Genomic DNA, 14,432 nt, shown 5'->3' on the forward strand with positions numbered 1-14,432 from the left:
GGGTGAGGTGATGGGTCTCACTGCAGATGTGGCCACCAGGCATGTTCCTGAGTCCTCAGCCCAAGAGCAAAGGCATAGTGTCTAGTCCCACAGTGTCTAGGGTCTAGACTAATCCCCATAGTGTCTAGTCCCACAGGCTCTCTACTGGCTGCCAAATGGCCAAAATGAATGACTGATGTAATTTCTTCAGGAAGAGACCCTTTTTTACACTTTTAATTTGGAGTTAGCAGGTGGTAATTTTGATAAACTCAGCCATGGCCACAGGACTGGAAAAGGTCAGTTTTCATTCCCATTCCAAAGAAAGGCAATGTCAAATAATGTTCAAACTACTTACTGTACAATTGCACTCATTTCACATGTTAGCAAGATTACACTCAAAATCCTTCAAGCTAGTCTTCAGTAGTAAGTGAACTCAGAACTTCAAATGTACATGCTGGATTTAGAAAAGAGAGAGGAACCAGAGATCAAATTGTATCATAGAAAAAGCAAGACAACTCCAGAAAAACATCTGCTTCATGCTGCTAAGTCGCTTCAGTCGTGTCCGACTCTGTGCAACCCCATAGACGGTAGCCCACCAGGCTCCCCCGTCCCTGGGATTCTCCAGGCAAGAACACTGGAGTGGGTTGCCATTGCCTTCTCCAATGCATGAAAGTGAAAAGTGAAAGTGAAGTTGCTCAGTCGTGTCCGACCCTCAGCGACCCCATGGACTGCAGCCTTCCAGGCTCCTCCATCCATGGGATTTTCCAGGCAAGAGTACTGGAGTGGGGTGCCATTGCCTTCTCTGTCTGCTTCATTGACTATGCTAAAACTTTGACTGTGTGGATCACAACAAACTGGAAAATTCTTAAAGAGATGGGAATATCAGACCACTGTACCTGTCTCCTGAGAAGCCTGTATGCAGAACAAGAAGCAACAGTTAGAACTGGACATGGAACAATGGACTGGTTCAAAATTGGGAAAGGAGTATGTCAAGGCTATATATTGTCATCCTGCTTATTTAACTTATATGTAGAGTACATCAATCCCAAAGAAAGGCAATGCCAAAGAATGCTCAAACTACTGTACAGTTGCACTCATCTCACACGCTAGTAAAGTAATGCTCAAAATTCTCCAAGCCAGGCTTCAGCAATATGTGAACCGTGAACTTCCTGATGTTCAAGCTGGTTTTAGAAAAGGCAGAGGAACCAGAGATCAAATTGCCAACATCTGCTGGATCACCGAAAAAGCAAGAGAGTTCCAGAAAAACATCTATTTCTGCTTTATTGACTATGCCAAAGCCTTTGACTATGTGGATCACAATAAACTGTGGAAAATTCTGAGAAATGGCAATACCAGACCACTTGACCTGCCTCTTGAGAAACCTATATGCATGTCAGGAAGCAACAGTTAGAACTGGACATGGAACAACAGACTGGTTCCAAATAGGAAAAGGAGTACGTCAAGGCTGTATATTGTCTCCCTGCTTATTTAACTTCTATGCAGAGTACATCATGAGAAACACTGGGCTGGAAGAAACACAAGCTGGAATCAAGATTGTCGGGAGAAATATCAATCACCTCAGATATGCAGATGACACCACCCTTATGGCAGAAAGTGAAGAGGAACTAAAGAGCCTCTTGATGAAAGTGAAAGAGGAGAGCGAAAAAGTTGGCTTAAAGCTCAACATTCAGAAAACGAAGATCATGGCATCTGGTCCCATCACTTCATGGGAAATAGATGGGGAAACAGTGTCAGACTTTATTTTTTTGGGCTCCAAAATCATTGCAGATGGTGACTGCAGCCATGAAATTAAAAGACACTTACTCCTTGGAAGGAAAGTTATGACCAACCTAGATAGAATATTCAAAAGCAGAGACATTACTTTGCCGACTAAGGTCCATCTAGTCAAGGCTATGGTTTTTCCAGTAGTCATGTATGGATGTGAGAGTTGGACTGTGAAGAAGGCTGAGCGCCAAAGAATTGATGCTTTTAACTGTGGTGTTGGAGAAGACTCTTGAAAGTCCCTTGGACTGCAAGGAGATCCAACCAGTCCATTCTGAAGGAGATCAGCCCTGGGATTTCTTTGGAAGGAATGATGCTAAAGCTGAAACTCCAGTACTTTGGCCACCTCATGTGAAGAGTTGACTCATTGGAAAAGACTTTGATTCTGGGAGGGTTTGGGGGCAGGAGGAGAAGGGGATGACCGAGGATGAGATGGCTGGATGGCATCACGGACTCGATGGACTTGAGTCTGAGTGAACTCCGGGACTTGGTGATGGACAGGGAGGCCTGGCGTGCTGAGATTCATGGGATCGCGAAGAGTCGGACATGACTGAGTGACTGAAGTGAACTGAACTGACAGTACATCATGTGAAATGGTGGACTGGATGAATCACAAGCTGGAATCAAGATTGCCAGAAGAAATATCAACAACCTCAGATATGCAGATGTGTAACAAAAGAGCCCCTCAATGAAGGTGAAAGAGGAGAGTAAACAAAGCTGGCTTAAAACTCAACATTCAAAAAACTAAGATCGTGGCATATGATCCCATCACTTCATGGCAAATAGATGAGGTAAAAGTGGAAATAGTGACAGATTTTGTTTTCTTGGGCTCCAAAATCTCTGCAGACAGTGTCTGCAGCCACGTAATTAAAAGATGCTTGCTCTTTGCAAGAGAAGCTATGACAAACCTATTAGCATATTTAAAGGCAGAGACATCACTTTGCCAACAAAGGTCCATATAGTCAAAGCTATGGTTTTTCCAGTAGTCGTGTTTGTGAGATATGAGAGACCATAAAGACAGCTGAGGACTGACAAATTGATGCTTTTGAACTGTGGTGTTGGAGAAGACTCTTAAGAGTCCCTCGGACTGCAAGGAGATCAAACCAGTCAATCCTAAAGGAAATCAACCCTAAATATTCATTGGAAGGATTGATGCTGTGAAGCTGAAGCTCCAATACTTTGGGCACCTGATATGAAGAGCCGAATTTTTAGAAAAGACCCTGTCTGGGAAGGATTGAGGGCAAGAGGAGAAGGGGGCTACAGAGGTTGAGATGGTTGGATGGCATCACTGACTCAATGGACATATATTTGAGCAAACTCCAATGAAGGACAGGGAAGCCTGATGTGCTGCAATCCATAGGGTCGCAAAGAGTTGGACATGAGGTGGCGACTGAACAGCAACAAAAACAGTTTGATAAAGGGACAGGGTTATGTGGGGTACAGCAAGTGCAGTGATCCAGCTTTCTTGATCTTGTGTTTGAGTTTGTCCTCCAGTGTTGGTTATCTGCTGAATACTCAACTTAGCAGAAGAACACTTTCCTTTTCACTCCACCACCCCACCCCCCTTAAAACGCGGATACCCTTCAGGATGCTAGTGGCACCACTGCCACTGCATTTCCTGTTGGCAGCAGAGAGCAAGTGAAAACAGTAGCGGCCGCGGGCAGCGGCCCAGGCAGAAACAGCTCTCACACGATTCACGGAAGCTTTCCCGTGGCCGATCCCAGCTCCCAGGCCTTGCGCATCCTGATCCCAACAGCTGGAAAGGCCGCCGCCGTGACCAGCAGCAACTTGGCCAAGATCGCCCTCGGGCACAGTTGGAGAAAGCCCCGCTGAGTGCCTGGGCTGCTCAGCGCCCCCTTGGGCGCGGGCTGGCTCTCTGGGGACTGCGGCCGCGGCAGAAGGCGATGCCTGGGCTAGCTCCCCTCCGCGTGGCCCGAGGGTCCCTGGACGCTTGGCTGCTGGGCGGCCTCTGGGTCTGCGCGCTGGGCTGCCTCTGCGGCGTGGGGACAGCGGCGCCGGGGGCCGGGGCGGGGGCTGGGGGATCTCTGGGGGCTCAGCGCCCTTGTCAGGCGCCGCAGCAGTGGGAGGGACGCCAGGTGCTGTACCGGCAGAGCACCGGGCGCTACAGTCGCGCCCTGCTCTCTTACGACGGGCTCAACCAGCGCGTGCGGGTGCTGGACGAGAGGAAGGCGCTGATCCCCTGCAAGAGGTACGCGGGGCGCGGAGAGCGCGGCCAGGGCGGCCCGGGGAGGGCGAGGTCGAGGGAGCTGCGCCGGAGTGCGGGGTTTCCAGCAGCTCGCGTCGCCTTCCTCCCATCAAAGATAAACTTCGCGGAGAGGATCTCTTAGGAACAGCAGAGTTGGGGGCTGGGTGTCGGGCTGGCACACTGGGGGCGGCCTGCTGGCGGGCACTCAGTGAGCCCTCGCAAGGCAGTGGCCGGTGAAGAAAGGTGGCGCCCCCAGGCCCTGGTTCGCCCACATTCAAAGGCTGCTGAGTCAGCCTCCTGACTCCTGGTGCCCCCTTCAGCCTAAGGCGTGTCTTCTGCACTATCTCAGCTTTTTCAGGAGACATCTGTGAGGGAGACACGACGAATACATATTTTATGAGTTTTTTCTTTTTTTCCTTTTTAAAGGAATATGACAACTCAACCAAAAGTGTGCGGGATCAGTTAAAAGAACTGTCACAACCGTTGAAATTTTAGTCTACTCCCTTAAAATGTCTTTTAAGCAACTTTTACATTCGGTGATCAAAAAGCCTGTATGTCTGTATCTTCTTTTTTACAGAACATGATCTCTTACCAGTTGTTATTTGCCATTTTAATAGTTGGCCCCTACCTATTTTTAATGGCTGCACAATATTCCACAGAGAGGTTATGCTACAATGCTTTTTAACCACTGGCGTGATTATTTACCTTTCTGCATCTGTTATTGCAAAGGACACCCTCTTTCCTGAGACTGCAGTTTGTTCTGACCCCATTATAACTTGATTTCTATTTTGGGATCGCCACCTGTCAGTTCCTTCTGCTTCATTCCTGTTTCTCTCTGTGTGTTCCTTCAAGGGTTATGCTGGCCTCTCATATGGAGCTGGCATAATTAGGAGGTGCAATGTGAATGTCCACAGTTTAAGGCTCCAGTGGGCAGTAAACTGTGGAGAAAATTTGATATCATTTCACCTAAAGGTGTTTGTTGAAGTATTAGGCATCTTGAAGACAGTATGCAAATGCAAGAATTGTTCAAAGCAATATATTTGAGAATGCAAAATAGTACATGATTGTAAACTATGAGTGTTGAGGAGGCCTGGAGTAGCTGAGTCATCATGGGGTATTGGGATTATCTTTTCTCTTTCAAGAAGATGAATGTTTTCTGTTAAGTCTCGAAGAACTTTGTATTAATAATAGCAAAATCCAGCATTTGAGTACCTGTTATGTACCAGGCATGGTCCTGAAAATGTTCCACATACCATATTATTTAGTTTAAAAATCACAACTACTGGACAATGCAGGTTTTATGATCTCCATTTTACAAGCAGAGAAATTTGGGGTCAAGGGAGACTGGATAACTTTCTCAGATCTAGAGCTAGGACTGGAGAAAGCTGAGTGGATTCTGACATCTATGATATACTGGGCTCTTGTTTGTTTACTTATTCATTCAGTCTGCATTTTTTGTGTGTCAGTCATTTTGTATAATCAGAGTGGGTCTTGGGTTTCAGGGAGGTCATGGTCTGGGGGTGGAATCATATAAGGAAGAATTCCCATATAGTGGGGTAAGGGATGAGCTGGACTTGAGAGCACCCCAGACAAGCACCTAACCTGGAGGTGCTTCCTGGAGGGGGGTGGAACAGTAGCGAGCCCCCAAATCCCTGGACGGGGTGACCATTAGGGGGAAGTGGGTGTGGAGGGAAGACTGATCCAGGAGGATCCATCCAGGTGTATTCTGGGACATCCTGCCACAGGCAAGGCTGACAATATTCCAAGAACTGCAGGCCAATCACTGTTAGACTGAAGTGTGGAGTATGGAGGGAGGTTGGGGATCCAGGGAAGGATATTTAAACAGTGGAATGCCATGGCTGGGTTTTTTAAAGAGCACTGGATGAATGGTTGAGAATAAAGAAGAACAAGAGAAGAAGCTGAAACATGACCTAGGAGATGTTTGTAGAGAGATCCAGGTGGAAGATGGGGTGTGGCAATGTGATGGTGAGAAGTGGACACTTTTGAGAAATTTTAAGGATACTGAAGAGGCTTACTGAAGGAGGTGCAGAGGATCAGATGGTATGCTGCAGGGTGGTGGTGGGGGAAGTCAGTCCTGGCTTGTGAAAGCTAATGGTACTGACGGCATTGAGTAGATGGTGATGCTGTTTGCTGAGACGGGATTTGGCTTCTGCACTTCTGAAGAATGCACACTGCTCTTTGTGTGCATTGTCCTGAAGCCTTGTATAGTGGTGGCTTACAGATGAGTCCATGTCAAAGATGGACTAGGATTGAGACAGACCTGGCACCTGGGACCCTATGCTGCAGTGCTCACGCATGGACATACTTCTCCTCCAGCAACAAAATACAAAGAAACTATACGGGGCTAAAAATAACCGTGTGCATGCACAATTAGGGTGAATTCTGGATAAAGGATACAAAGAGACCCCAAAATCCAATTGCCACATTTGAAAGAGCCTGGAGCAAAAGCAGCAGATTATGTGCATTCCCCTGTACAAAACACCACTGATTAAGGGGTGGACAAACCACCTAAGCCATCCCCCTGCAACCCAACCCCTGGATACACCCCTACCCTCATCCTCTGTAAGGAACAAGTTTGCTCCCCTTGGGGATCTGTTTGTTCTTGTTCCCCTCGCGCCCTCCACTGCAGCAGCGGCTCCTATAAAGCCTTGCCTGAATTTCTTGTCTGGCCTCTGATCAGTTTCTATTGATTAAAGAGGCCAAGAACCCTGATCGGTAACAGGATGGCCCAAAAACACACTGCTGACACAGTGGAGTGAGGCCAGGAGAAGGAAAGGAGGATAGGGTTCATCCCCCCACCTCCCAGAGGTAAGATTTTCATGATTTAAGGGATTAGGCTTTAGAGTCAGATAAATCTGCCTCTGAATTCCAATTTCTAATGCAGGTCTTTGGGTTACTAGATAGGAATGCTACTAATGCCTAATGTATTGCTTTGCTGTGGGGATGAAATGAGTTCAACTATGTACAGCACATAGTGCAATGTAGAAGGTGTGGCAATTGTCCCTCTGGCCACCACCATCTTCGCCATCCCGGTAAATTTACCATAGCCCAGAGACTCACTACCAGCCCCATGAGCTCAGAAACTTGACCTTGTGGTACCCTCCAGGGCCCTCTCTTTGGGAGCTGGCTGACAATAAACAAGCTTAAGTGTGGCACTGTATATCTCAGTGAGTGCTGTAGCTGGCATAGGGGCCAGAATTCTCAAATCTGACTAGGTCATTCTCTCCCTGTAGGCAGAACTATGTAGAGAGCCAAATTCTAATCAGGAGGCTATGAGCGAAGAGTTGGAGCAAATTCATGGAGTCTAATGACTGCCTGCTTTAGGCTGGGCTGTGTGCTCAATGTTGAGCTTTCCATCATACATAAGAGGCCAGCCCAGCGGAATCAGGCTAAGATTAAGCAATGCATCATTTTCACTAGGGAAGTTAGAAGCAAAAAAGTCCCTGATCCTATGCTATCCCAATACTGCTGGTCCAGACCCCCTTCACTCTGCACAAAGCCTGGGCAGGTATTGCTCAGGTTGTCTTAGCAACCTTTCTTCTCCTGTAACTCCATGATCAATTAGTAGAGTCTTCAGATGTGTATATTATAGCCTCACTGAGGTCACAGCCAAATCTTGCTGGCCTCAAAGCTTTTTGTCCCCATGTGGTGATTTCTTTCTTTACTTTTTAAATTGAAGTATAGTTGATTTCCAATGTACGGGTTTCTGGGTACAGAAAGGTGATTCAGTTTTACATATATATTCATGTCCTTTTTCACATTCTCTCCCATTATGGTTTATTACCAGATACTGACTTTTGTTCCCTGTGTCCATGTGGTGATTTCTCATTTCTTCACACTTGCCCTGATCCGTCAAGTGTTAATCTCACAGTTTAGCTTTTAGAAGGCAATTTTACTCCTTTTCTTCCCAATTTCTTGGCAAGGTTTTATCTTACAGTCCCATCTCTGGCCCTAAGTCAGATGCAGAAAAAAATGGTTAGTGCACAGATGCATTTTTAAGCTTGTAAATGTAGATTTGTTGGAACAAACTCTGAAACTTTTTCAGGTACTAGCAGTCTGGCCAAGAAACCAGATACGATTTGAAGAAAATATGGATGGGTTGTCTCTTCATATTTATTAGTAAGTTGAGAAGTAAGTTTTAGAATTGGATCAACTTCTTAAGATTTTTATTTTGCATTCAGATAGTTATGGAAAATCCCACTGATAGTTACTGTGGAATGACTAGGATTTTCCAGGCTTTCTTCTCCCTGAGATGATGGAAAAGATTAAATAACTTTACAAGCTTCAGATAAGACAAGCCTTAGCAGAGAATGGGAAATATTAGTAATTGAGACTATTTTGTTTTCTGTTTCCAACTGTTTTTTCCGGTAAACTCACAAGTATTACATTTGGAAGACTGAAGGAAAGGCAAGATTATTTTGTATTTCAGTAACATAGTGAACTTCATGGGAGAGGCAGTGTAGATACTGAATGAATTTTGTTAGACTACCAGTAACTTACTGTTCCTATTTACAAAATGGTAGATTGGGAATTGGAATTAATGAAGCTATTGATGCAAAGGGAGCAGAGTGGCGTTGAGAGGATATACACTGGTAAGTTAGAAATGTATCTCAGAGGACTATTCAACCACCAATCCCACATGTTTGAGGATTTTTTTTTTTTTTCACTAAAGGATGAAAAGAAAAGTATATCTTAAATGGAGTGACAAGTATCCACTTTATCTTATACAAATTCTGATTAGTTCCATCTCTGTCTCAGATTTTACACAGCATTTTACTTCTTGGAGAACAGAATATTGTTTCTCTTCTCTATTCTTAGAGAAAACCACCTAGTGTAATAGAAAGCATGTGGACATCCATTTAGACAGTCATGGGATGCCAAACATGGCTTCTAATCCTGGCTTCACCCCCACAAGTTCCTTTCCTTCTTGGAATATCAGTGCTTTTCATCTTTTAATTTGATTTTAATGATATCTACAGTATTGATACTAAATAATATTTAGGGCTTCTTAAAAGCTAGGTACAAATAAAATTATACAATACCATGAGAACACTACTTGTACTTTTATTACATTCGGCTGATTCTTTTTTCTTGCAAGATGCAATAACTTGACATAAATTCTAAATTTATTTTTCAACTTGTCCCTTTGTGTAGATAAATTCAGATACATCTCTTTCTTCTTTCACCTTTCCACCAAAGCCTGTGTTCATGGGTAGAGATGATGGGCTGCCTTTCTATACTTTGGCTCCAAACTCAGAAGGCTGTCCTCTCCGTGGAGCCTCCTTGTATACTGTGGGATTGAATGGGACTGCTTACAGGAGTGTCCTTCCAAGGATCTGCTGTGGAAGATTCATTCCAGAGGAAGTTATCACATGGGGCAGCTTCGACAATTATATGTGTTTGAGGATCAGGATAAGGGTTTTTTTTCTCCAAATGCACAATTTTATTTTGATATTACTTCACACTTACATAAAAAGTTAGTCCATAGCCATTTTTTCCCCTGAGTGTCTTGAGAGGGAGTTGTCAGCTTGTTGCCCCCATGGGCCCCCAGTATTTCAGTGTATATTTCCTACAAACAGGGACATTGTCTTGCGACACAACCATGGAAACAAGGAAATTAGCATGTGTTCCTTGCTACCATCTGAAATTCAGGTCTTACTCAGATTTTGTCATTTGTGTTTTTGATGTTCTTGTAGCAGGAAGGACCCAGTTTATATTTAAGCATTGCTTTTAGGTGTGTCTTTTTAGTCTCTTTTTGTCAGTAACAGTTCCTAAGCCTTTCTTGCACTTCAATACTTTTGAAGATGACACACCAGTTATTTAGTAGAATGTTCCTTGATCTGATGCTTCCTCATAATTAGATTCAAGTTATTCACCTAGGGTAGAAATGGCACATCTGGATGTTTACTTTGATAACTTGATGACTGATGTCTGCAATATTTCTTAAGTGTGAAATGATACTTTTATATTTTATAATCCATAAGTATTTTATAGGGAGCTATTTTAAGGCCATGTACATATTCTGTTCTTCATTAAAGTGTCAAGTTATTCTTTTATTTTTATCAGCATGAATATACGGATGCTCACTGAATTCCATTTGCTATCACTATTTATTTGATGTTCAGATTTGGCCAGTGGGAAGCCCTTCAAGTTGGCTTCTATGTTCTTTTGACATATCTCTCTTCTTTGAACATATCCTTGATTTCTGCCAAGATATTTCAAGATCATCTGTACTTTCCTTGCTGGATTATTGGAATAAGTCATTTCTCAGGAAGCTCTGGTTATTTTTACTAGAGAATAATATTTGGAAGCAAGGTCCCTGCTCTAGTTGTGCTCATGGCTATTGGGTGGCACTTTCCAGGCACCCTCACTAGACAAAGCAAAAAGATATAGGTTTGAATACATACACACACACACACTCACTCATTCACACATATATATACATATTTACATCCACATTTATTTCTAAGCTTCCGATTTTAATACACAGAGATATTTATACTAGTATCTCTAATTCTGATCTACCACCACGGATCAGACTAGATTTCTCCTGTTCATTTTTTGTAACTCCCTTTTCAGACCATGAGAAAACTGGCTTCCTTGGGCTTCCCTGGTGGCTCAGACGGTAAAGCGTCTGCCTGCAGTGCAGGAGACCCAGGTTCGTTCCCTGGGTTGGAAGATCCCCTGGAGAAGGAAATGGCAACCCACTCCAGTACACTACCCTGGAAAATTCCATGGACTGAGGAGACTGGTGGGTTACAGTCCATGGGGTCGCAAAGAGTCGGACATGACTGAGAGACTTCACTTCACTTATTCAGTTGCAGTAGGTATCAGGCATAGCTATGCTATCCGCTCCCTACTTGGATGTCTTACTGTTGGGCTCTCCAGGCCAGGCCATGCAGAGACCTACCTTGCTTGACCCTGCCTAATGGCTCTAGACTAAGTTGTTTAATGAGGGGAAGGGAAGGTCAGGTTACATTTTTTCGTACGTTTTTCTTTGGGATCTCTTGGGGCTAACATCGTTGTAAATCCTCAGAATGTGTCTGTGTGCTGGGAGAAGTAAATTAGTATGAAATATTCAAACAAATTTATTTGATCCTGAGCCCTGTTTTGCACGGGTTGGGCTTTCATTTGAGGAACTCCTTTCAGAATTTCAGGAGAATTACTCTTTTGCCCTTACTCCCTCCTCCTTGATCTCTGAAGGCTGGAGCCAGTATTTTCTTTCATTAGCTCAGGAAGTCTAACTGCTTGTGGCATTTTGATCCTCGAAAAATAAACCATGCTGGATTTGTAATACTGAGTTTTTCTTCACGAAAGAGATTTTCTTGGAAGCATGTAAAGTTTGCTTTAAGAATCTTAATTTTGTGGGTCTATTGACCCTGAATTTCAGAGGATTGACGCTGGGATGTGGAAAAAGTGGGATGCAAGGATGAGGAAAAATAAATTCCAAGGAAGATAAGCCCAGGAGATTAAAGGCACTGGTGGAATAGGAGACTATAAATAGAAGCCAGAGGTGGTCGCCATACTGCTTTGGAAATATCTTTATTTCTCTCCATTAACCTTGAACTGTTTCTTCCTGATTCTGACCTCAAAGATGGTGGTCAAGGGCAAAGTGCCCAAAGATCTGAAAATATTCCACCAATTAGTGGTTTGTTTTTCCTGGAATAAATGTGATAGGCTTATATTTCCCCAATTCCAGTAAAAATCTTCTATTTTCCCCCTTTATAATTTATTTTATTTTACCCAGCTTTCAAGAAAAAAAAAAAATCTTCTCTTGATCTTCTCACTAACTGAAACTGCATTCTCTCCATCTATTTAAAGCAAATCTCATGCTGATTCCCGTTTTTGTCCTCCCATGTTCTCTTGGACTCTCTCCAAGCAAACTTTCTCCATCACAGCTCTACTGCAATGGCTCTGGTCAAGGAACGTATGCTCCACATTACTAATCAAGTGATCTTTTATCTGTTCTCATTTTACTGTTTGTCATTTCCTCCATCTTGATGTATTTTCTTCTGTGGTTTTCAGGACATCACGCTCTTCTAGTTCCCCTCCTTTTACCTCATTTTCTTACCTTCTCTTTCTCTTTACTGTCACACATCTTTACTGTCAGGTTGGTCCAAACCTTCATCATTCTTGCCTGGGTTTTTTGCAACAGCCACCTAACAGGTCCCTACTTCTGCCCTTGCTCTCTTTGGTCTATTCTCAACCTTGCAGCCTGAGTGATTTGCTAAAATTGTTATGTTGCTTGTCTGCTCAAAACCCTCCCGTGTGTTTCTATGTCTCAGAGTAAAGGTTTTGCAAGGATTTGACCATGCTGTGGGATCTGCTCCCCCAGCCCCTCCACACCTTGTCTTGACTTCTTCACTCTACCATCCATCCATTATCACCTCATCACCAGCTCACTCACTCAGCCCACAGCCTCTGCATACTCACTCCTTTGGCACTTGGGTGGTTGACTCCTCTGCCTGAAAGCCTTTTCCCTGAAAAGCTGTATGACCCATTTGCAAATTAGATTGTCCTTTCTCTCCATGACATATACGCTACCTCACTGCCTTTTATCTTCAAGATATTTACCTATTATTTCATATTTTTAGTAACATACTATTTTAATGTTTTATTAATATGCTATTTAACTTAATTTAAATTTTAAAGTCTGTTCCCTCATTTCCTCTGCCACGCAAAGTAAAGCTCTATTAGGTCCAGGATTTTCCCCTGGTTGTTGCTGTATTTCTAGCACCATAGAATAGCCCTGACTAAATTTTTCTGAATGACAGAATGAATGACAATGATAACATATATTCATTGCAAAAGGATATCTAAATATAGATATGCAAAGAGTAAAAATTATCCATAACTACCAAGCCAACATGACTACTGTAACAGCTTCTAACTATCCTAGGAGACTTTTAGATGCACAATTTACATACTGTAGCACACACTGTTTGGTAATAGGCTGTTTTTCATTTAACAATATTGTGCAAGCTCATCCATACTGACTAGTCTGCTTGTATCATCTTTGAACTCCTGGCTTTTCCCATTCAGGTCTTAGCCCAGAGGGGCCTTATGTGACTGTCCAATAAAGCCCTCTCCACTACCCACTCTCCATCACATCTCATTCTGTTTTACTCAGGACACTATTACTGAGTGACATTGTCTTGAGTCTCTCTTCCCAGGAGTGAGAGGAGAAATTGATCAGTCTGGTATAGTACCGAAACTCCAGCACCTAGAAGTGCTTGGCACATAGTATATTTCAATAATGTTTACTGAATGAATAAATACCATTTTTATGACTTTTGGATTACTAGTATGATACATGTTCGTGGTGGAAAATCTAGGTAACCAAGAATAGCAAAATAGAGTAAAGAGAATCATGTTGTCTAGAATTAACAACCCTTATATATGCTCTTCTAGATTTTCCAATTTCTATTTCTGTATATACAATTCTAAAATTAAATTAGAAACATGCTATGTGATTTTTAAAAATTTAACAAAACATTGCATATTTTCATGCCATTATGTAATCTTTGTGGCTTCCCTGGTGGCTCAGATGGTAAAGCATCTGCCTGCAATGAGGGAGACCCGGGTTTGATTCTTGGGTTGGGAAGATCCCCTGGAGAAGGAAATGGCAATCCACTCCAGCACTCTTGCCTGGAAAATCCCATGGACGGAGGAGCCTGATAGGCTACAGTCCATGGGGTCGCAAAGAGTCAGACACGACTGAGCGACTTCACTTTTACTTTCATGTAATCTTTAACAGAATCATTTTTAATGACTGCATGATATTCTGGCTAATGGATGGGACACAGTTTCTATAAGCAATCCTTAATAGGGGACAGTTAGATTTCTTTCTCCTTTATGTTTCACTACTATAAATAACTACATGTGTAACCTTGTATTTGTGTGCAATTTACTTTAAAAATATTTTGCACAGATTCCTGGATAAGAAAATGGTTGAAAAGGGATTACACATTTATGAAATTTTGACCACTTTGCTTTTCAGGAAGGTAATGTTCCAGCTGATATTTCAACTGGCAAAATATGAATGTTCTTATTTACCCCACTCACACCTATAAGGAGCCTCATTAATTTTTAGCAATTTCAAATATGATAAATAAGAAACTGAAAGGCAGAATGACATACTGCAGTGATGTCACACTCCCTTGTCACGAGTCTCACTCTAAAGTGAATGCCTCTAATTTGCCACAGTTACGTCTCCTACAGGCTGCTGGTTTAACAAAGACACACTATCATTTTCAGTAAATATTTTTCTGACCTATTTTATAAAGAATTTATTCGAATCAGGATGAGTCTTAAAATTCCCCAGCCTAGTGATTTATACTAATGGATTGTCTAACATTTAATCATCTTTGCATTCCTGAAATAAGTTCTATTATTATGTATTATTTTTTAATAGTCTGCTTGATTTGTTAATATTTAATATTTG

General features: G+C 42.8%; 1 protein-coding gene across 1 annotated transcript in view; it reads left to right on the top strand.

Moving 5' to 3' along the window:
• Positions 1 to 3,665: 3,665 nt before the first annotated feature.
• EPDR1 (ependymin related 1) overlaps positions 3,666 to 14,432 on the top strand; it is a 33,340-nt gene continuing 22,573 nt past the window's right edge. The window contains exon 1 of the mRNA XM_068973460.1: positions 3,666 to 3,970. Coding sequence (XP_068829561.1) covers positions 3,666 to 3,970 — 305 coding nt within the window. The remainder of the gene's footprint in view (positions 3,971 to 14,432) is intronic.

Source organism: Capricornis sumatraensis, chromosome 5 (assembly GCF_032405125.1).
Source record: "Capricornis sumatraensis isolate serow.1 chromosome 5, serow.2, whole genome shotgun sequence".
NCBI classification, from domain to species: domain Eukaryota; kingdom Metazoa; phylum Chordata; class Mammalia; order Artiodactyla; family Bovidae; genus Capricornis; species Capricornis sumatraensis.